Source organism: Apodemus sylvaticus, chromosome 19, assembly GCF_947179515.1.
Source record: "Apodemus sylvaticus chromosome 19, mApoSyl1.1, whole genome shotgun sequence".
In the NCBI taxonomy this organism is placed as follows: domain Eukaryota; kingdom Metazoa; phylum Chordata; class Mammalia; order Rodentia; family Muridae; genus Apodemus; species Apodemus sylvaticus.
The window spans coordinates 52,786,708-52,811,681 of NC_067490.1; the positions used below are offsets into that span (position 1 = coordinate 52,786,708).

The 24,974-nt window shown below is 37.9% G+C and overlaps 1 protein-coding gene across 2 annotated transcripts in view; it reads right to left on the bottom strand.

Moving 5' to 3' along the window:
* Positions 1 to 24,474, bottom strand: part of Grik2 (glutamate ionotropic receptor kainate type subunit 2) — a 706,521-nt gene extending 682,047 nt beyond the window's left edge. For both annotated transcript variants that reach the window (XM_052163476.1, XM_052163477.1), the window contains exon 1: positions 24,360 to 24,474. In XM_052163476.1, coding sequence (XP_052019436.1) covers positions 24,360 to 24,474 — 115 coding nt within the window. The remainder of the gene's footprint in view (positions 1 to 24,359) is intronic.
* Positions 24,475 to 24,974: the final 500 nt, after the last annotated feature.

The following is a 24,974-nucleotide window of genomic DNA, read 5'->3' on the forward strand; positions in this document are numbered from 1 at the left end:
TTACAGGCTATTGGCAATATATATTGTTGCCATGCACGATGCCAGCCAGGAGAAATAACATATCATTAGGCCTACCCAGCTGTGAAATCTATGTGCTACAATGATAACTGACCTAGCCCAGGACCTGTGCAAACTCAAGGAACACTAATCCCCAGCATGGAGAGGAGGCATAAAGCCCTCCATTGGTCAAGAGGCTAGTGCCAATTAAAACTTCTGAAAGAGAGAGAGTCAGTTCTCATTAAGTGTATAGCCTCTGGTATGTCAACCACATGTCAGTAGTAGGACACACATCTATATATACATATGTGTGCAACACAATAAAATTGTGTGTGTGTTTATGTGTGTGTGTCCATAGGTGTGTGTCTAGGTTTGAGTGTCTGAGTCTTCAACTTGATTCCATTGATCAATATGGCTGTTTTTATGCCAGTATGTTGTTTTTAATACTATAGTTCTGTAGCATAACTTGAAATCAGGGATAGTGACACCTCTAGCAGCACTTTGATTTATCAGGATTGTTTTAGTTATAACAATGTGTGTGTGTGTGTGTGTGTGTGTGTGTGTGTGTTCCTATATGAAGTTGAAAATTGTCCTTTCAAGATCTGTCAGATCTAATTGTGTTAGAATTTTAATGAATGAGAAAATGCACACACACACACACACACACACACACAAAGGTGAGTAGGGAAGTGTGTATGGAACGGGAAAGAATTGATGGAAGTGAGATGAATTTTACTAAAACATGAAATTCAGAAAGACCTAATAAAAATATTTGTATTGATGTACCACAGAACTGCACAATATTAATGTAACAAACCTTTCTACAGTCTTAATTGCACTGAAATTTTCTACTAATTTTTATTCTTGCTCCCCCCCCCAATCAGATTGATTAAGATTTACAATGCTTTCTGACAATGTAAGACAGGCTATTGAAAATTAGTTCCCCATTTATTTTCATACATATTAACTATGCATGCTGCACACTGTCTTCAGAGGAGAAACTGGTGTGAGGATTGTCCTCTCCCTCTTAGACATTCTCTCCTCCACAGCTCCCTGCATTCCAGCTTTGGAAAAACTTGACATAGGAAGTAATCTATACTGTCCGAAATGTCAGAGTTTTAGTGAACACTTCATTAAAAATGAAAACGCTGCCCCAGATTATAAGAAAGAACCTAATTCTCTACAAATGACAAAGACCATTGTACTCATAGATTTGTGATCTACTCTACACAATATGGATAATGAGCTGTGTAAGTCAGAATTTGTTCAATTCAGTTTGGCTCTAGCTTACTCACCTCTACTCCTCCTAGGACAGAGTCTCAGCTGAATGTCAACACAGAGCAATTGTGTCTGTTCTCCAGAAGCACAGTCTTTCTGGGATCCACAAACTCATCATTCCACACCTGCTGACCTGCTCTCATTTTCTCCCGATACCCTGTGACTAAGCAATTCCTCTTTCTCCTCCTCTTACCCCTGTCAAAATGGGGGAAGGGGAGGAATCAGCCTAAATAAGTGAGTAATGACCAATAAAGAGTCCCAGGAATATTTGCATTTCCATTTTCTCTCTCTTTGTACATATTGACTCATGCATATAATTTTATGTATTTCTCATACATACACATGATATATGTAGATAAGTGTATATGTAATATGCATAGCATATTATCAAACCACATATACACATGAGTATGACTAAATGGCATGATCATGCCATTTCTCTCCCTGCCTTTTCCTTTTCTTTTTTCACTCCTCTCTTTATTTTCTCCAAATATCTGCAAACTCCACATGTATCTATGTCCTCTTCTAACATCCATGTTAACAATCAGTGGGATTGTTACCTATATCTGGATAATCTTATGCAGATTTGTATTTACTAATGCATGAACATAAAACACACATAGCACACATCATACAGTGACATAGAATACAAAGGTTTTGTGACTGTTGAACAAAAAATTGAATAAAAATTATATTATTTATATTTTATTTCTCACTTATCGCAATGGACAATTAACTTTGGAAATTCTTCTTACTCATTTAGTATAATCCTAATATATTCATTATAATGTGATATATTTTGTGGATATACTATAGTGTATTCTTTGAATATCTTCCTAATGAAAAACATTTTTTGCTACAACAAACACCATTGAAACAAATGTTCATTCACTTATGTCTTCAGAGATAGTACTTCTTTATTTCCATGAGATAGGATCTAGTAAGTATATTGCCTGTGTGTATATATAATTAATTTTGATAGACACTGCCAGATTGCTTTCCAAAGAGCTTATATTGCTTCCTATTTCCATCCAGAATATATGACAACACTCTTTCCCCTACTCAGCAGACAGTCGTGGATCTGATAGCTCTCTTTCATTTCAGACAGACTAATGAGTGTGAAATGATATATTGCTTGTTTTCAATTGCCTTTCTCGGGCTATTGAGAAACTATGGCTATTTTAATACATACATTGACCAAATGCTGTAAAAATAAATGAGGAAAATTCACTTCTTTTCTGTCTTTAAAGAATACCCTCCTAAGGTATATTAATTTTTTTCCTGTTCTTAATGGCATTAGTGACCACCTTTAACTCACTGTTTATTTACCCTCCAGTCAAGTTCTTATGTAAGTAAACACTAGAACATTGTTAACTTTGACTGCAACGTTGTACAACAAAGCCCTAGAACTAAGTCATCTAGCAAAAGGTTGTAGCTATTAAATAGTAACCATTTATTTTCATTTTTCAAGTCTCTAGGTTCCACCATTTTATTCTCTGCCCCATGGGATGGACTCATTTAGATTCCTCATGTAAATGTAATTGTCCAGCATATATCCTCTGTTTTATTACAATTTTCTCAAGATCCATCTATGTTCTCACATAATAAGAGTTTTAAATGTTTTTGAGATTATAATTTAAATATATTTCTCCCTTCTCTTTATTCCCTTCAAGCCCTACTATATGCCCTTCCCCCGCTGTCCTTCAACTGCATGGACTCTTTTTTCACTAATTATTATTACATGCACATATGTGTATGCATATATAATCGTAAACACAATCTAAGTCTGTATAATACTACCTGCATTATGTTTTCAGGGTTGATGGTTTGGCTCTGAGCAGCCAGCTGTTGTTGTTTCTTCCCTGGGTAAGGCAAGCTCTCCCTTTCCCAGCTCTCCTGATGGACTGCACTTGTTTATGTATGGTTGAGGCCTACATAAAGCATGTTCATTGGTATCATCCTTGTTCAGCTCAGGTTTGAGCATCATGACATGATAACCCTAAATGTATAGTAGTGGCACATATACCTTATTGGTAAGCACCAGCTAATTAAACTTAAGGCCTACTCAACAAGATGGAGACCATGCCTGGTACTGTAAACTGAGCAAACTAATCAGTATTCATATAATCCATACAACCATGAATTTAATGACTCGGTATCAGCCTTAACAACAATATACAAACATTTGTTCTTATAATAACAGGTAAGTATAGTCTTCACTCATCATCAAGGAAACTTCTCTTTGCAACAGATGGAGACTACTACCAAAAACTCTTGCCAATTAAAATACAGAGTTGTGAAGCCCAGTCCCAATAGATACATCTACAAACCACTCCTGCACATAAGGCTCAGGAAACACTATGGAGGAGGAGAAGGCAGAAAGATCATATGAATCAGAGTATCAGGGAGTTTGTTTTCAGAGTTTATTTCCTAATAATATCAGAACCTGCACTTAAGCCTCACCAATACAACTTTGTACTTTTTAAAGCTGAATACTATTCTACTATGTATATATGCTATAATTTTGTCACCTGTATATTTCTAAAATGTGTCTATTTGAAATAATGCTGCAATGAACATGAAAATATAAATAACCCTTAGAACTTCTGATTTTAATACTTCTGAGTGAGTTGCTAGAAAAAAGATTGATAAATGTAAGGGGTTATGATCCAACATATACAAAAAACACCTACAACTCAATGGGAACAATAATAATCTTATTTTAGCATGTTGTAACATGGACAATGAATAGATAGTTCTTCAAAGAATACATAGAAATGGCCACAGACATATAAAAAAGGTTTTCAGCATTATACAGAAATTAGAAAATACAAGGTAAAACTACAGTGTGATAGCACCTCACACATAGCAGATTATTATTTTTTAAACATTTTGAAATCATAGTAAAGATATGGGGAAATTGTAACCATTATATACTGTTGCTGGATTGTAAAATGACATGTCTAGGAAAGAAAATTGTTGAGGGCTCATAAAATCCCATCTACTCTCCACAGTCCCGCATGGCAACTTTGTTAATGAGAGAACACTGAGGTATTATGGCCATGTGAATAATTGTGTGAGTTACTATAAGAAATCTGAAAAAAAAAAAACGCAGAAAAAGTGCACAGAGAATTCTAAATGTTGTCTATACATAATTTCTCATAACTGCTATTCCTGGTTGACTAGAAATTGAAATATTGAGTTACTTGAGGAAAATTTGTATATATCCTCAAAATTATGTCATTGATTTTTAAAATGTAAAAAATATTGGTGATGAAGGGATTAAGTTTGTATTCAAAAATGACTTCTATTCAAGTGTGGGAGCAGTACAAACAGGAAAACCTAATATTTCCTTCTAAGAATATACTCACTGAAAATTTTAACATGAAGTATTTCTCTAAAAGGTCTGAACAAGAAGGGAGGACTTCATCAGGTGGGTCATAAAACTGCACAACATTGTAGAATCACAGCTGTAATGATGCTCAAATTAGCTTCCCTAAGGAGGGGATTCTGGCCGCAGCCTTTGTTAAGTGCTGTAATGTGTGCAGAATAAAATGAATTATTCATGTAATATTTGAGCATACTCTGGGAATTTCTGAAGGACTTCAGGAGAAAATATGATTTGTCTTTCAGGCAATGAGAAGACTCTAGATCCTGGATTCAAGCAAATAATACCATCCAAGGGCAGTCTGCATTGACTTCATAACCTTTTGAACCCCCCACATACGCATTAAAGGAGAAGAAATCTAACTCAATTGAAGCCTCTACTGATTATTTGAATACTCTACTGAATTCGTAGAGATGGATCATCACTCTTAACTCCTGATATGCGCATGAGTTGCCTGTTACTAAGTTCACCATTGCTGCCACTTATATGTGTGAGTCATTTCTCCTGAAGCAAGGCCAGAATTACACCTGGAGATGTAATTCACATTAAATATAATAATATGGACAACCTTTTTCATGTCATAAAAATGTCATCTGTATTTAAAGGATAAATTGTTACAAAGCACCCTTCCTTTTTCTGTATATATTCAGATTACAATGCCATCATAAATATTCTGCCAGTTTCTTAACTTGTTACCAGTATTGGGGATGATATCTAAATGAGAATCAGTACTCATTCCCTTGAATTTTCATTAAACTCCTATTTTTAAGAGACTATTCAACAGAAGATTATTCCTTTTGGAGACTCAGTAATGATGTAGAAAACATTAGGCTTTGTACAAGCTACATGATTTGTGCTTAAATGTTGATTTGAGAAATGTTGTCGAGTAAGAATTTAAAAATATGAACCAATGGTCATTATGATTTCAAAAATAATGCTTAGAGTTCTTCAGATCTTCAAGAATTGTGAGATCTGGTGAATGGAAGAGTATTAAACGGGAATACCCAAAACATAATCCACACATCAAATGAGGTACAAGAAGAAAGGAGGAGTGGCCCCTTGTTCTGGAAAGACTCAGTGAAGGAGTATAGGACAAAACCAGAACGGGGAAGTGGGAAGGGGTGGGTGGGAGGACAGGGGGAGAGAAGGGGGCTTATGGGACTTTTGGAGAGTGGGGAGGCTAGAAAAGGGGAAACCATTGGAAATGTAAATAAAAAAATATATCGAATAATAAATAAATAAATAAATAAAATAAAAAAATAAGTAAAAAAATAAATAATATATGTCTAACAAAAAAAATCTCTTTTTTTCCTTTGGGGGTAATAAAGGAATAAGGAGCATGAGTCAAAGAACATAACACCTCATCAATGAGAAGGCTGCACACCTCCTTTAGACCCATTGAACCCTGCTGCCACATCTTCCTTCAAGGACTAAACCCAACTACAGTAACCCCTGGACTACAAAAAGCAGTACTGGCATTCAGTCCATTGCTAAACACCTTATCATATGAAGAAAGCTTTAGAATGAAGTCTGTTCTGAATCTTTGCCATCTGCCAAACAAACAGAGCTCAGCGGTACAGAAAGTAGCAGCAGTTGGGTAGCTGGCCCAACCAGATGGTAGAGGCTGACCAAACCTCCTTTCAATTCTCTTAATTGTAGTGTTCTTAGACATGGACTTGCTCCCTCTTTGCTATTCCAGCATGTTCCCAATGTGAGCAGAACCCAATAGAAACAGAATGAGGAAAAAAATAGAGTGATGGAGCACAAAGGAAGAAAGAATGCAAAGCATGCATGTTAGTTGAAATTATGTTCTAAAACTCCATAGTACCTGGTTTGTGAGATACTTGAGAAAGCATAATCATCACCATTACTAAATTGATCATTAGTGTTATCATTTTAACACTGGCCTACACTCTAGAGATCAGATAATGTATGCACCTCTATAGATTTTCTGCTTATAAGATGTAAACCATAATTGGAAAGGGATTTGTTTGGGATTTATTTTAAAAGGGCTCATCCTGCTAAGGGTGATAGTCTTGCTACACTGACTAAGATGGATGTAGGCAACATCCACTCTTGTTACAGCGGAAACTATATAAAACCTCAAAACCAAACGGTAGTAAAGCGCAATAAAGTTCAACTAAACCTGTTGAAATGAAAAGAGCACAGGACAGTGTTAAAACTCTAAAATAACTTTCAGCACCTTGACCTTGAGATTTGGAACATTTGGAGAAAGTTACCTTTCTCAACTTCTATTTCCTTGTATGTAAAATGAAGCTAATTGCAACTACTTTTGCACAGTTATGATACAAAAAATAAATTGTGTGCAACTGTACAAACATTATTTAATTATACAATAAAGCAGCATATGTTGCAATCACACTATTCTATTGTCCTTCTAATCCACCCAACCAGCTATATCTGTGTGTTGATTTAGGGCCTAAAATATGCTGTCTGTAGCTGATGTAGCCATACTTGTATGTGATCAGAGAGTGTCCAGCGACCTTCCCTAGCATCTGCACTAGCCAGAATGTCAGTGTTGAATTGAGCTACTCACTACAAAAGTAGAAAATCTCAGAAAAGATGATGTTGGTATAAGTAAGTGAGAAGCAAAGTAAATCAATGTGGAGGAAACCTAGGAATAGATGCAAATAGGACATGTGCCTACCTGCACATAAGAGAAATGAAAAAGACAAAGCAACATATTTATCAACCAGAATGAATCAAAAATTCGAAGTCAAACAGAATAAATGTAAATTTTCATCTGTCCTGCCCTGGTGTACTGACTGGTTTTGTGTCAACCTAACATGGGCTGGAGTTATCACAGAGAACTGAGCTTCAGGTGAGAAAATGCCTCCACAAGATCCAGCTATAAGGCATTTTCTCAATTAGTGATCAAGGAGGAAGGACAATTGTGGGTGATACATTTCTGGGCTGGTATTCTTGTGTTCTATAAGAAAGCAAGCTGAGCATATGCCATGGGAAGCAAGTCAGTAAGAAACATCCTTCCATGGCCTCTGCATCAGCTCCTGTATCCTGACCCGCTTGAGTTCCAATCCTGATCTACTTTGGTGATGAACAACAGTTTGGAAGAGTAGCTGAATAAAACCCCTCCTCCCCAACTTGCTTCTTAGTGATGATGTTTGTGCAGGAATAGAAACCCTGACTAGGACCCCAGGATACAGCTAACATTTACCTATGTTCCTAAACTCTAGGGAAGTCATATGGGCATAAAAATGTTTAAGAAAAAAAAAACAGAATACTTAATAAATTACGAAAAGGCTTTTAAATCTCCTTATCACATCATTCTGACTTTGTTGCTGGAATGCTCAACTAAAGAAAGGGAAATGTAATTTACCATGAGTTAAGGAGATCAATTCCTTTTGATTTCATAAATATCATTTTGCAGATGCTGTCTAGAAATGGGTTTTCCCACTTAATTGGCATTGAGCATAGAATTCTGTTATGATGCTTTAGAGAAGTGGCAACAAATATATTAATTGCTGAGAAATAATTCTCACTAGGAACGAACCGGTGCTTGTACTAGCTTCTATCACCTGCACAATTATTAACTTCAAAGAAAGTCAAACTATCCCCCAAAGCACCTTTTAGATAGACCAAGTGAGCAGATATGATCATGACCAATCCTGAAGAACGGAACTGAAGAAATGAGACAATCATTCGTGAAGCATAGAGTCTTATAATTCTACAGAGTAATATTTTTAATCATGGTTCCTTGAATCTAAGATTTTGCAAATGTCAGTGGAAGAATCAATCTTCACTTCATCCCTCCATGTATAATCTAGTAGCATCCATAAAAGGGCTATTATACTCTGTACATATCAGTTTGTAAAAATGGATCATTTATCTACAACAAAAGTACCCCTGCACATCTGTGGAGACACTCAGCTTATTTTAGGATGGATAATAGGAGAAACACATAGTAACTATTGCCTATTACCTCCAGAATCACTACAGCAATACCAAAGCCAAGTAGCACAGAAAAGTCCTAATGCACTATGCAATTCAGCTGCAGCTCATCACTGCCAATATAATTACAGGTGCCTGGCTGCCTTCATCCTCTCAGATCTGTGGATAAAAGCCCAAGGCTGAATTTGTATCTCAGCTGCACAGACGCTGAAGTTAGTAGTCAATAAACACATAGAACAGAACCTGACAGGCAGGCTCTTGCAGAATACAGAGCTACTTGCTGTTCAAAAGCTCCTTCAACACCAAATACTCAGAAGCACAAAAAAAGAAGAGGGAATTTAGGGTTTTTTTTGTTGTTGTTTTGTTTTTTTTTTTGTTTGTTTTTTTATTCGATATATTTTATTTACATTTCAAATGATTTCCCCTTTTCTAGACCCCCCACTCCCCAAAAGTCCCCTAAGCCCCCTTCTCTTCCCCTGTCCTCCCTCCCACCCCTTCCCACTTCCCTGTTCTGGTTTTGCCGAATACCTTTTCTTCCAAAAAGAAGAGATTCTGTTTCATATAATCCCAGAACAAACAAATAAGCCAGTAGTGATTAATTTAATTTCTCAAGAAAGAACGGAAGCTCAAGATTTGAGTAACTTGTCTCAAAGTGAGACAAGAAAAAAACAGTTGTGTTTTAAGGGGTTTTCTTGAAGGATGGAATGTTTTAATCTCAGAGGAAGCTTTTTTACAATGATCTTTGTTTCTTGTTTTTTGTTTGTTTGTTTTTTGTAATTTGAAAATGGTTCCGGAGAGCTAATGCATGGCAATAATTCTGTATAATTCAAAGCATAATTCTGTAGTTCTAAGATGTAAGAGAAGATACGGTGTTTAAATTCATGATATTTGTATACAGGAAAATCAGGAAATACTAAGCTTGAAAGAAAACTGAAAGAATTAGAATTCCTAATAAATATAGAGGAGGGGGCATTCAGAAGCCACAGTATGCCTGGCAATATCTTTCTAGAATCCTGCCTTCTTGAAATAGGAAGGAAAATATTTATGCTGAGATTGTAGATTCTACAGGAACCACATGTAAATTCACCTTCATCCACATGATCAGGTTGGCCATGGGCAGCTCTATTGTACTCACACTGAACACACTTCTGTGGGTAAACTGGGAGCTTGGTTACAATTTCCTTTCCACAACAGTCAGTACTGGTCTTTCTCAAACACTGAAGCCATACATTACATTTTGTAGCATTTTACTAGGATGTGTGAAGCTTTAATACCCCCAACTTTTAAAAATAAAATATCAGCTTAATTGAACAAATAAATTCTCTCTTTAAAAGAAGAATTCCTAAAGGAGGGGGGAACCAAAGAACTAAGTAAACTCACCAAGCAAGAAACCCTGAGGAATTACCCATTTCAAAATGTTAATTGTTATGTGGAAGTGGCTTTTGAAGTTCAATTTAATTTCTTGAAAGCCTCAAACAACTCTATTTCCCTACAGAAAATAATTGAGCATCAAGGATAATAGTGTGATTAGCAAGTAAGACATGGAATTTGCTCAGCAAATCAGAAATGGACGACTCCTGTTCACAGCACCATACCACTACTTGGCCCATCATATCAGAGCCAACACTAAGCAAGAATGGACAAGTAGGCTGAACTCCAAAGGGCCAGTCTGGTATACACTTGCATTATAGACATTGTCTTATCTGCCTCAAAAAGGTTTCTATCTCTCCTTCAGTGGTGGAGAGACTCTAATAGCTATACATCACTATTTATGTCCCCCCATAAAGCCTTGTCCTTGGTATCTGACATGGCTTGCATCATATGGGCTTAAGGAAAGTGGCTGTATCCTGACATCTCTGGTGTAGTCAATGGATTAATCTCTTGGCAGTTTCATGAACTGTGACATTACTGAGAAATTGTGAAGATCAAGAGTTGAGATTTAGGTGAAAAATGTAGGTCTTTGTGAGTCTCTCTCTCTCTCTCTCTCTCTCTCTCTCTCTCTCTCTCTCTCTCTCTCTCTCTCTCCAGCATCTTTCTCTACTATGCCCAATCTCCCATGATGTACTTCTTATCCACAGGCACACAGAAATGAGGCCAAAATACTTTGGACTAAATTTTCTGTAACTACAAGCAAAGATCACATTTAAGAAAAATTTTAAATTTGTTTCTCTCAGGTATTTCTCACAGCAACAACAACAAAAATAGCCTAACACACACACACACGCACACACACACACACACACACACACAAATGATACCAGGAATGAAGCCATAAAATAACTATCCCTGACAATATAATTCAGAATCTCATTTAAGAAAATTTTTAAAAATTGTTTCTCTCCGGTATATCTCACAGCAACAACAGCAACAAAAAGATAGACTAACACACACACACACACACACACACACACACAAACACACATATGATACCAGGAAAGAGGACATGAAGTTACCATCCCTGACAATGTAATTCAGAAGCATTTAGAAATAGTTTGTGGGATGAATTTAGGAAAGAGTGAAGAAGGGGGTAAGAAAAACCCAGAATACTGATAAAAATATGAATAGTATGATATCTTGGCAAGAGTTACTTAAGGGAGCAAGGGTTTCCTCTTGCCTGACAGTAACATTTCATCATAGTAGGAAACTCACAGTGACAGGAGTTTCAGGGACATAATAACATAACATCCATAATGACCCACAGAGCCAATGAATATATCCATACAGTACAGCTCCCATCTCCACTTATATAGTCTGTGGTGCTAGCCATGGAATGTACTATGGTAGGCCTTTCCACCTCAATTAATATAATCAAGACAGTTACCCTCGGGCATGCTCAGAGGCCCATCTCTAAAGCGATTCTAGATCTTGTCATGTTGACAATAATGCTACCTATCACAGCTGGTGAGCAACATGCTCACAAGATTTCAGGAAGGAATGAGGATCCTATGAGGTATTGTACCAGAGAGCCTGTATGTTATAACTTGTCAAATAAGCTATCTACATTATATCCATCCCCTAAGATGTAATGAATGAATAAACTGAAAGGAAATGGATTAATTAATTTGGCAGAGAAATTTTCCAGAAAGTTCACCCTTAAGGCTGTTACATAGTTATTACAATCTGCTTTTATAGTGCTAAAAGTGAGATTCAAGAGCTGAAAGCCTTTCAGAAATATGACACTTTGCAGTGTGATTAAATTGCTCAGTATAAAGTTGTGACAAAGGACAATAGTATTGATAAAAAAAAAAATGAAAACAGCTGAAGAAAGCCAAGCACTGGAATATTTTGCTATGAGAAAAGAGCAAAGACGTTTTGAGGATACCCCAAGAATCAATGACCAACCCATCGTGCTGCCAAGGGGCTAAGTGTAGGCACATTCAAAAAACTCTTACAAGAGACCACTGCTGCACAGAGCCTCCCTTGAGTTGCTTTCTCAGGATTAACTTCACAATGTTCAGCTGCCCAGAGGTAGCCATGTATGCAAATGGGCACTGCCATCTCATGAGTTGGCAGTGGAGACTTTATCATTATTTATGTGATGCTGACATTGGAAACATATAGTGTAAGAGTTAAGGGATCATGAAGAGTAGCCCATTCAAACCACAAGGAAAAGCCCTGTGAGGTCAGGAAATACATAGCAGGATCAATTTCCAATGGATGCACCTCTATGGAGGCAATGGACAATACTAGAGAAGCAAAGCTAAATATGAAATGGAAACCCCAGGAAGTAAGAGATGTTAGAAAACTCAACTGCTTGTCAAAAACTGGCCAAGGAGCAAGAGTTGGGGGAATGCAAAAGCCCAGGCTACACATAGCACAGGACTGCCCCACTGTAGTATCTGACACTGCATATTTAGTCAAATGTTTTTAAACAAATAATTGAAAATTTGAAACAATAAAATCTAAGTTGGAATACTGATTGCTTGAACAAACTGAGGTATGAAATCATATGTATATGTATCTAGCAATATAATTTTTAAGTATTAAGGAATAAATGTCTCCAAATATAAATAAATATTGTTAAATTAGATTAAAGCAAATGTCTAAGGTAACAGTTAGCAAGTTATTATTATAAGCTTCCTTTGTGGAAAGTGGAAAAGAAAAAGGTCTCACAACCATACATCATGTTAGACAATATTTATAAAACAACACCATTTTAGGATTCCTTTGGACTATGTGGTGGTATGTATAAATATTCTTTGTGTTCAGGTTTAAAGGATGAGTTTTCCTTTCAGAGGCTTGCTGACAGACCAACACTATCTTCTTTGAGTGATATAATATCCAGTCCTCAGCTGTTGTCTACCAAGTGTACTCATTATTTTATGTAACTTAGGCATAACTATTAACTATCAACCCAACATGCCAATTATAAATACAGGGAAACTAATTTAAAAATTATAAAACCCATCTAATTCAGAAAATTATTCATTTACCTAGAAGAGGTTTGTCTTGTTAAGCACAGTTATTTAGAGGGAGCAAAATGAAAGGAAAGGCCCATGCCGTAAAGCTATGAAATGTATATGAAATACTGAGAAATAAATTCAATGAAAAATGCAAAAAAAAAAATAACATTGCAAACTCTCAAGTACTATATGAAATGAACTAAAGAAAAAATAGAAAAATGCCACAAGTCCATGAAAGAGTAGAGTCTCCTTCAACCCCAGGAACCAACATTGGGATCAGGATTTAAACTATGTATCCTCTTCCACTTCTGATGTGGAAAAAAAAAAAAGGAGAACTCTTCACCCAAATAAATTGTCTAATCAGTGCCTGAGTTTCTGTGGCTGCACACCTGTTTAAAAATTTACCTTTCACAGAAAACAAAACTTAGTCAGATCTTAAAATGATATTAATTTGGAATTAAAAGAAGACAGAGTTTGAAAAGAATTGAAGATTAGTGAAACAGCTAAAAAATCTAGACTTAGCTTAAAATTGCATATATTTTTGATAATACTAGAATTTAGCCTATTTCTACTTTCATGTAAAAAAAAAAAACTCATGACTGCCTCTGACATTTTTGCAAACCAATCATTTAAAAACTCAATGACTATTATTACATCATTGTGGCATATGACTTTAATCCTATCACTTGGTAGGTAAGTAAATCATCAAGAGTTAGAGGCCAACCTGATTTAACTTGTGACTAGTGAGATCCAGGACAATCAAGACCATTTAGTGAGACCCTATCTCAAAAAACAACAACAACAACAACAATAACAACAAGATAAAACTAATTAATTAATTAATGAAAGTATTTTCTATAGTCAGAAAACTTTTCTAATCAAAATTATGTTATAAATGCTTTAAATAAACATATACTTTTCTATATATAATATCATATGTAGTTCATTTTATTTTCCAAGTGGTCTACTTATTCCATTTGATACCATTTGTTGAGAGAATTTGCTTGCAACACTCATTAGCTCTTAGCAGCCTCTATGCTTATTCCTAAAGAATGAATCACCTCTTTAAATAGATAAATAATAGTACCTCAGAGTAGATTTAGGAAGCAAAGTCTTAGGAACAGGTCAGTTCTAAGACTTTAAAGAAGAGTCCTGAAATGTTGCCTAAAGCAACTCCTTGCTGAAACACTCACCAAAACCATAAAACAGGTCCTCTTGACCATCTCAAAAGTTTTTCATATTAGAATGTTTGAAACTTCCCTTATTCATTATAAATGTCCAAAACACAGTCACTAGCACACTTTGAATGCTGAATAAATCTACTTTGTCACATACCAAGGTGAAACATAAGCCACAGGCAAAGGCGAGCACAGCCTTTCGAAAATTGTCTGTGTATGTATATGTTCTTGTGAAGAATTAGAGTGCTTAAGCTACCTGTCTTACCATGAATTATTTGATTATTCTTTTGTTTTGCCTCCTACTCATTTTCTGGACATATGAGAACAGCTAAAGTGCTGATATTGAGAAAAGAAGCAGAAACTATGGACCTTCACTTCCATAAAACTAACCAAGGAGAAAGTGGTTTTGTTACTCAAGAAAGCATTCTGGTGCATTCCAAGAAAGACTATCAAGAGTAATTTAAAGAAGTAGATTACCTTAAATGTTTAGACACAGTTTTAAGAAATTGAACAAAAAGTTCATGAGTGATAACAAACAAGAGTTTATTTCACATATGCATACTAAATCACCAGCATAACTTCAATTAAAATAAAACCTTACAGACAAAAATGTGAAGGTCTATGAATTTTTCTATTAATTCCAACACCCTTGAAGCTTAACAGATAGAAAGTAATAAACATTCTCCAGAAAGGAGATTTAATTATACCTCCTAATTTATGACTACCATAAGATTAGAACTTAGACTATTAAACTCACAATACAAGCTCTTGAGTTCATGTATAATTATTTCAGTGAAATACTTTAAATTTAATTTTAAATACTCAACTAAATTTTACAAATTGACACAAAATATATACATAATGATGTACATAGTTATTAATTATATACACAGATATAAGTTGGGTGGTTCAAGTACTAGAGCTGTCCTAAACCAGGGCATAAAATACAGAGAATTCCCTGCAGGCAATTTACTATATCTTTCAAAGAAGGACATGATACTTTTAAGTTGTCTTTCAATGCACTTTCCTTCAGAGTAACTAACATAGTTCCTGGCTTAACCACCTCATCTGGTCACCCATTAAATGAAACAGCCCTTACTTCCTGTCAGATTTTTGCTCAGGAAGAATCTTCGTGATGGATTATTTTTTGTTCAAATTTGATTGGAGCACAGGGTACACAGACATTTGGTCAAACATTCTGGAAATGACTATGATGATGCCTCTTGATGAGATTTACTTTTTAATAATAGGGAAAGCAGATAGCCCTCCCTAAGTAGCTTCTGTTACTCCAGGGATCATGATTAATGCAATCAGCAATCTCAAATGAGGAACATTTTTTTCAGTACTGAAGTTTAAATCCCTTGAGTACACTAGGTAAGTAAGCACTCTACCACTGACACAGATCCCACGCACCTAATTTGTTAAAGATTTCAATGACAAAATAAAAGAATGGGTCCTTGCATTCATTTCAGCAGTATACTCAAAAGTTCTTCATCTTTGCTAGGAACATGACAAAAGAAAAAGACATATCACTTGGCAGCTTGTTGCCTCAGTTTTAGTGGCTTTCCAGGACCCACACAGGTTTTCTAAACCAGATACTAATGCTACATACAATCAGGGTGAGATTTATGTCACGACAGAGCCTTTCTATTAACTCTCATGAAGTTTTACTTTTAATTCATACCTAAGTTCTTTAATTTTAATCCTTCCTCATTTTTTCATCCTCTTCCATTTATGTGTTTGTTAGGACCCAACAAAAGTCTCAACTACTATAAAAATTCAAAAGCAAAATAACCTCCTTCTAAGGAGACTCTGATATACTCACTATATTAATATCATGTAATAGTCCCATACCTTTTCTCTTTAATTTTGCAGCAGCAAATCCTAGTTCTTACTTGTCTGTCCTTGTTTGTTGAATGAATAGATGTAACAAAAGCTTTTAAGCACTGGGAAAAGAAAGGCAACCATGGGTATGAAAGGAACTACAAAATTAATAAGCTACAAGAATGGTCTGTGAAAAAGAAGATGGAGAAAAAAGAACAAAAACATCTAGGGAGCTAATCCAATCCATTCTTTTCCCTCAAACTGATGCAGAGCAGAGTGAGGCAGAGATTACTATGCTGAGAAAACCACATAATTCTGGAAACACATCACTGGCCCAGCCTAAACTCTGACAGACCACCAGCAGGCTGCTTAACTGTCCCAGTGGATTCATCACTAAACTTAGAACACTAGTCTTTGTCTCTGAACTTCACTTGCTTCATGGAATTTAGAGTCCTACAGCTTTCATTTATCTTGAAAGTTCCCATTTTATTTCTTCATTGTAAGAAAGAAAGGGCTCGAACTTGTAAGGAGCTAATATATTGTTCATATAAATGCAGATGATTTAGTAAGTAAAACAAAAGAACAAAGAAGCCAATATCCCAGGAACTAAATGTCTATGAAAATGCTGAAACTTCAAAAGTGGAAGTCTTCTTCACTATCTGCTTTGTTTATTTTACAATTTACAAAAAGCAATATCCCCAGAGCACCAAAGATAGATTATCTAGAGTTAGAAATGGAAACTAGAGGCAATGCCTTCCAAATGGCCACCTAATTCAATGAAGGGAAATTAAAGAAGGTTGAAAAACTTAAGACATTTTTGTTTGTTTTTCATGATATATATATATATATATATTATATATATATATATAATATATTATCATTAACATTGTATTTAAAATATCACATATGCTCAAATACTTCCTCTAAAAAAATTTTTTTAAAAAGATAAATTTGCAAAACACTGAGGTATATGGTAGTGAATCCAGAAATCATGCCATTTATTTAGCTTCTGTTCTTTCTCGGCCACCAATTCTCATCAGTGTGAAACACTCAGCACTCCCTAGCCACCCAGTATCCTTTGTATCTGAGCATCTCTGTCACATACTGAACTGATAAATCTAACAAACTCATCCTAACTGCATGGTATATTCCAAAATATGCTTCTCTTAAAACAAGGCCATGGGAGACAGCAAAGAAGACAGCTTAGTCTAAAGAATGACTGATCAAATTACATGCTGGCACCAGAAGGCAAATGTCTGAAAGACAAAACCTTCTCAGACAACTTTTCAGATTTTCACACATGGCCCCACTGGCTAGTAAACTGGCTCTCTACAAAATAAAACAGTCTTGTTCTATTTTAATTAGAGAATAAATGGTTTAAATTCATCAATAAAAATAACGCAAGAACAAAGTTTTATTTCAACAACACCATCACTGAACAAAATCTTCAATGCTCAGATAGAAAACTATTTAAAATAAAATTAAAAAAATAAAATCCTGCAGGAAGGTTTATGGGTCTTCCCTAAGCACTAACTCACTAATCAGATACGCTAATCTGGTGCCATAGATGTGAGCCAAAATGGCAAGTAAACTTTTCAGTTTATTTATCAGTGAGAAGACCTGGTGAGCCTTAGGAAGCCTGAACAATATGTAGGAGACAGGCTGGGAAACCAAAGCTGGTAACTGTGGGGTCCTATCCTACCTGTTAATGGTTTTGTTTTGTCTAATTCAGATTTTTCAAAACAATTTCCAAGACTGTGTACAATTAACATGTTGGAGACTTACAAATGGTAATTGTGGTTTCTACATTTCTCTGGATATATCCAAGGAATTGACAACCTCAAGTAGTCAATTCCAAGTAACATCAGACTAGTGGAATGAATGAGCCAGAATCTTGATTTTTGATCTCACACCTGAGAATTTCCAACGCAAAACAAGAAGTTGTTCCTCTAGGACTGGAGTGGGCCAGGAAATATGAAAGCACTAAACTTTAGTGACTAAAGTGTTAAAGAGATTACAAATGCTGCCCTAAGACAAAGGTCAGTGTCTCAAAGACACCACAAAAGGGACCAATATCTGTTACTGTTACTGTCATGAAACTGAAGAAAGAAAAGCTTCCTTTGCTATCTCTAGGTTCTCTAACACAAAAAGTTTGTTTCTAACGAAACAAAACAAAACAAAAAATAGTCAAACAATCAAAAAACTGACCACATCAAAACTGACAAAGAGAAGTCAAACCTGTTTGCTTGCCTCATTTTGTTTTACAGTTATAACAAAGGAAAGATTTATCCTGGAGACTTACCCTTTACATGCTCCATACACTCAAAAAAAAAAAAAATTGAAATGCTCTTTGCTTTTGAGATGAGAGACCTGTAATTCCATTTATTAAGTCAACTCTTAAAAATATTTCTTTATTGAAACTTGGTCCTAAACCTAGGTTCACAGTACATGATGAAGGTCTAAGGAAGACTTATTTAACCTACATTAAATCTTGATAATGCATTAATGAGTCTTTTAAAGGGATAATTTTAATTCCCCAATCTTCAACCATAAATACTATATAGTGCTAATCTGCTTTGCCCTTTCAATTAAACTTGTTAAGGGCTTTCTATTTAGTCAGCACCCTGAATGGGCCATTAAAATTCTTGTTCGGTAAGAGTTGTGCTCAGTGCTCTGTTGTTTTAAATTCCATTAAATCCAAATGGTCTTTATCGCCCCATGACCACTGTGACTTCAATCAGCCAATTTAATTACCTTACACAATTGTCAGCAGAAGCAGCAAAGAAAAACAGGAAGCCATGTGACATTATCAGATGTAAGTCTACCTCTCCTGTGTTTAATCTAGAGTTGTCAACAATGGTGATGTGCACTTACTTACTTCCTTTAGGAGGCTTTTGACCTTCCCTTTCCTGCTAAGATTCAGACTTTAAGATTCATTCTGGGTACTCCTATTACTTGGATGAGGAGACTATAAAATGAAAAAAACCCTTAGAAAACAAAAGTCCACCACTCAAATGGAAAAATGCAACTATTACATCCCAACACATGGTACCATGATAGCAAAAAAAAAAAGAAAACATCTGTGTACCTCAAATAGTATGCATGCGCAGATAATGTTTTAAGTCTAATACATTTGAGAGACAGTAGACTATATTGGACTTCTTTTATAAAAATGGGTATTAATTTTGGAAGAAATGTATAGAACTGAGGCTACTGGAGCAGCGTAAATACTAAATCTAGCAATTCATTTATGTAAATGTAAGATTTGTACCACAAAGGAGAAAACCATTTTCCTTATCAGAAATATGATAACTAAATACCCTAAAAGATCACAGCATCTTATCACAGATAATAGTTTATAATCTGGGGGATATTAAAAGATTCTGATAATCCATGCCACATTCTCATTTATTTATACCAATGGTTTTAAACCTGTTGGTTGTGACCCCTTTGGCAAACCACTATCCTTTAAAATATTTGTAATTCATAATAATTGAATTGAAATTATGAAATCAAAATTGAAATTATGAAGTAGCAATGGAAATAATTTTATGGTTGGGGGTCACCACAACATGAAGAAGGGTATTAAAGGGTTGCAGCATTAGAGATGTTGAGAAGCACCTACAGCATTTTCCCCTTCATGTGGAAGCAATTGACATTAACTTTCCTAGCAGAATAAATGTTAAAACAGTGTCATTTGAGATTCTGTGGAATGAACAGACTTGTGCTAATCCCTTAAATTGAACCAAAAAGCCAAACTTCTGTGAAGAAATGCCCATTGATAGATAAATTTGTTCACTTCTTAAAGACAACCTTACAAAGCCAGAAAACACATTGAGTTCCATGCAACTGGGTGGAGAGCTAGTTCTAGAGGACAGAAAGATCATTTTTCAAAGTCATTTTCTGAAATGACAGTGCCTCCCTTGATGGATCATATCAAGTTATTCTTTGAGGCTTTAAAACTAAGCTAAAACGGATCAGAAAAACGGATCGTTACAAAAGCATGTGCGGGTTGTTGGTGATCCTGGCAAAGTTTTCCCTCTCCTGCCATCCAGAGCTCAGATGAGCAAATTTTATCTTTTGCGGAGATACTGACTGCTATCACTCCCATCTCCTCTCCCAAGAGTCAGTTTTCAAGCTCCTAGACATAAGGCCACTCCTCCTTCCCGCCCACTTTACCTCCCAAAGGAAGAAAAAGCTCTTTCAAAGAACTGTGGAAAGTGGCAGCTTCCCAGTTCTCAGTCACTGAACTCAGTTTCTCGATGGTGAGGTGCATCTGTCACAAAGCATTGTCTCTGGGAGCACATGAGATTTTCCATAAGAACTGGCTTCCTTCCTTCCACAGTGTGCGCTTTATCGGGGCCCCGAGCCTTCTCCTAAGGCTTATGTACTAGGTATACAAAGGTAGAGCTGTAGTGGACTGAGGTATAGTGCCCAGAAAAATCCCAGCGCATCTGGTAAGGAAGACCTAAACGCTAAACCATTCTGCCAACTGGCTTAAAGAGGAAAAAAAAAAGTCAAAACAAAATGTAGTAAGAAAGTGGCAAAGCATTTGCTGGGCGCATTGAAAAGGAAGATCTTAGAGGACTGCTCGGGTTTTGGTTGATGTCTGTGTCCTAAATTGCAATTGAGATTAAGACTTTGAATAATAATTGGACCTCAAGATGAGAGAGGATCCTCAAACAAGTCACAGCCCAGAGTGCAGGAGGCTAACCAAAGCAGAAGGGAAGCCTGTTTGCGGTTTGTGCGTTTGTAGGGAGTGGGGAGTGGGTACTGGGAAGAAGCAGAGCACAGCAGAAGCATCCAAAAGAGACTGGCTGAAGAAATGCGGTAGGCAGTGCTGGTAGGCAGTGCAGTTGCTTCCGGGCCTCATTCTTAGGGCAGCACCCACTTGGGCATCACTTTCAGATGCCTCTGAATAAGAACAAAGATCTCATGTCTGTATAGCACCGCCCTGGAGCGTGGTTGCTGCTTCAGGGTCTGGAGAAATGCCTGGGGGCAGTTGTGGGCTTTGTGCCCAAGAGCAGAGATTGCTGGTGTCTGACCTGACCTGGGCTGGGGGCCTGACTTTCTGCAGTGTTTCTCTGGAAACCACGTTTGCCCTCCTCCTCCATCATCTACCCTGCACACTCTGAAGAAGCCCAACTGTTTCTCAGTATCTGAGGTGGTGAAACTGAGACTCCAGACAAAAAAAAAAAAAAAAAAAAAAAAAAAGACCCCATACCCAGGCATCTCAGCCCACTGGCCAGGCCAGTAAGTAGGTAACATGTAGCCAACAGTTGGGTAGACTTTCTTACTACCCCACGTGGCCTAACAGCTAGCTCTGGGAATGTGCCCAAGAGTCAGAGCTGCAGAGAGAATTGCCTAGCAGCTTTCAGAGTACGCAGCTTGCCCAGAGTCTGGCCTGGGGTAAGAAAAGCGTGCTTTGCTGCTGCAAAAGTTTTCATGAGTATCTGAGCTTCACTGTGGCTGAGACTCAGGTCTATCACCATCCCCCATCACCAGCCCCTCCCACACCTCCCCTCCCCAGACCTTTCTAAGCCGCTGTCTTTCAGGACTGGGAGAGGAAAAGCCACAGGGAGAGAGAGAAAGAGAGAGGGAGGGAGAGGATGGCCCAGAGAAGGCAGAAGTTAATAGGTAGGGAAAGGAAGAAACTCCAGGGTCAGAGACACCCTGAGAGGGGGAAACCCTGTCTTTCCAGAAGGTGAAGGGAAGAGGAAGGGTCGATCTATTGGCTTCAGGGAGAATGCCACATAGTCTATGAGGGTGAATTTTCATCATCAGGTGAGGGGGTGGGATGGCCTCAAGCCAGCTTCATGGTTGCCATAGCACCAGAAGCCTGGCAGCCCCAAGCCTTTCTCCAGGATAGACTGTTGAGCCTCACTCTAGGCTGCATCCTGGGAGACACCTGAGGCAAGGCTATGGCGTTCCACCACAGCCCAAGGACAGCTGTTTAACAACAATTCCAACTCTTTCCTCCAAGGGCAGGAGGGCAGAAATGTCTGAACTTCATAGAATGAAAGTTTAAGATAAATGTTTTCAAGAGGTACTTATAGGCATTTAACTAACCATCCAATCCACTTAGTACATTTTTACCCCAGAAGAAAATAAAACTCCCACCACTGCATCAAAATAGTCTCAACAGAGAACTGTTCCAATGATTACAACTGTTCACAATCATTCCTGTCGAGTCAGGTTAGAGTTAGAGAAAATGGATCTCCAGGGGAAAGACATCTGATGCTAACATAGAAAACAAAACAAAAAAAAAAAAACAAGCAAACAAAAATAGATAATCTACAAAGTAGGATGTTTGTCTAGGGAATGAAGGGACTGGTGTGGAGATCTTTGCCTAGTGTCCTGTTTCTTAAGAACATTCTTAGAATAGGTCTAGAAAAATGTGTGCGTATATGTGTATGCATGTGTCTTTGTGTATGTGTGTGTGTGTATGTGTGTGAGTGTGTGTGTGTGTGTTCTATTGGAAAGCTGCTACACTGCCACAGATGCCAAGATTTTTTTTATACGAAGACATGAAATGATCAGCAAATGTAACAATCTAATGATTCAGCAATTACTGTGCTTCAAGACCATAGCAGCAATAGATAAATCTTGAGAGTATTAGTGGCAGGTTTCAGGCACCACCCCCCCCCATCATGTACATTCTTACTGATGCACATGAGAAGATACACAAGATCACTTATGTACTTTGAATTACTCAAAATAATGTGTGTGGAGGGGGTGTAAATTCCATAGTATAGCACTTCCCATATTAATGGCCAAATTGCTGTGGAATACATGCTATACATATCTTCACACACAGTTTCCAGGAATATAAGGACTCCTTTAATCCTGTCTAAAGAAGCGAGCATTCCTGTGGGTGCTTGTTGCTAAGAGCAACATGCTTAAGTAGCATCTAAAGACGGAAGAAAGCAGGAAAGTGCTCCAGCTAGAATCTCACTACACTCTACTGTCTAGTTATGACCAGTCTCTTTGGCTGGAGGTGACGTATCGGGAGGGGCTGCCTTTTCAAGTACGTGCGTGTAAGAGCATTCCTATTTTATTTCCACAAAGGTTGGGGATGACAGTGAATTTTATCACTAAAGAAAGATCACTTGGGAAAAATAAGAGCTGTTGCTAGTGTTACAGAAGGGGCAGGCAACCTGTGCTATACATCACACAGAATAACTTAATGTGTATAATTTTATTTCGAAGACACATTCTCTGTATTGCATGCTTCCTACCATCTCTGGCTTAAATCACCTTCGAACTGACAGAGGCAGCACAGAGGTTGGGAGCTTTGCCCTGTTGACTCTTTCCTAATGCCCTTCTTTAGGGAACTTCTCTAGAGTCCTGATCTTACTAAAAACCCCAGTTGACCATCCTGAGCAGCCAACAAAACATTTACTACAATTCACTTTCTTCAAGCAAACCTGAGGACCAGGGAATATACTGGAAACCCATATTTAGATTTTTTCCTTCAAGAGAAAAAGAAGCCCATATTCTTGGGAAAGCTTTAAGTCTTTCTCAAATGTGTCTATCTGGGGTCTTTTATCCATGTCAGAGTGAAACAAAGATGCACTTAGACCCACACACTCAACACCCCTCCTCCCTCCCTCCTCCTCCAGTTACGAGAGGTTCCTTATTTATTAGGTTCGGACTCTGTGCGGGGGCGGGGGGCGGGGTGGGGGGGTGGGCGGAGAGCTGTGAAAGAACTCAGCAAGTTAAAAAACAAAACAAACAAGAAACCTGTCATAATTGCGCTATTTCGCTGCCTGCTGAGTGACAGTTTCCCGTTATTAATAAATCCTGAAATGATACAACAATATTTCTTAAAGCTCTGCATATCAGAAAAAAAAAAAAGATTAAACTGACCAATAAGCTTCTTTTACAAAAGAAAGCCAAAGGGCTGGTGCCTTCTGGTTCCAAGTGAGGACCAGGGCAGGTCCCAGCAGAAGCGGACACTCAGGGAAGAGTTACCAGACCTTAACTCTTCAGGTAGCACAAGCTACAGATTTGCCAGCCCTAGAGCTCGCTTCGGTTCACACCGCGGCACCAAGACAGCTGGAAGGTTCCCGGGGAGACCAAAGCAGCCTTGGCTGGCCGTGCCCCCCATCACTGTTACATCCGTGGCGGGCTATGGTGAGGCGATGCATCCGGCTAGTTGCATCAAGCACCTCCTTCACCCTCCCGGGACCCAAAATAAAATGAAGATAGAAAAGATAAATGAAAGCAGGGGGCGGTCTTTAAAACCCGGGAGGGAGCGGGTCTGGAAGCGGAAAGCCCACGCCAGGCAGAGCGACCGCCTGTTTACATCCGGCGCCTCGGAGCCTACACTAGGCGACAGTGAGATGCAGGGAATCTTACCGAATCTTAACACATGTGTGGTTCCTTGCGAATATCCGATCCACAATAAGCAGAGCAGGACTTTAATGGAGCGACTGAAGACTAGATTACTTAGAGCTGGAGAAATAATCTTCATGATGTTTCCGTGCCTGCGCGCGCGGCACCCACTTCCCCGATCTAGCGTTAGGCTCCTGGCTTGGACGAGAAGGAGGATGCGTGGAGTAGTGGCCGCGGACACAATCACGGCATGGTCACAGAAAGAGGAAGGAGTCTCTGCTTCCCAAACCCATTAGCAGTCGCTGCATGTTCTTCACTCACTGCGCCAAGGAGCAAGCTTCCACTGCAAGGGATGGTGGGACATCCATGTTAGTCCGGGAGCATCCGGGAAAAATCCAGCAAGCACAATGTCCAGCCGCGCGAGCCTGGGAGAGCACAAGAAGAGGAAAATCAAAAGAAGGTCCAGCCCTGCAAGGACTAGGAGTCGAAAGCCTGCCACCACAGTCCCAACACAAAGGGAACTTTGCTCGCAAGGGTTTCTGCCAGGCCCTTATTCCACTGCACTGCCGCACAGCTTCTGACGTTAGGCCAAGATAAAGTGAGAAAAATTGAGATAGCTGCTTCCTGCCACTGAGCTTC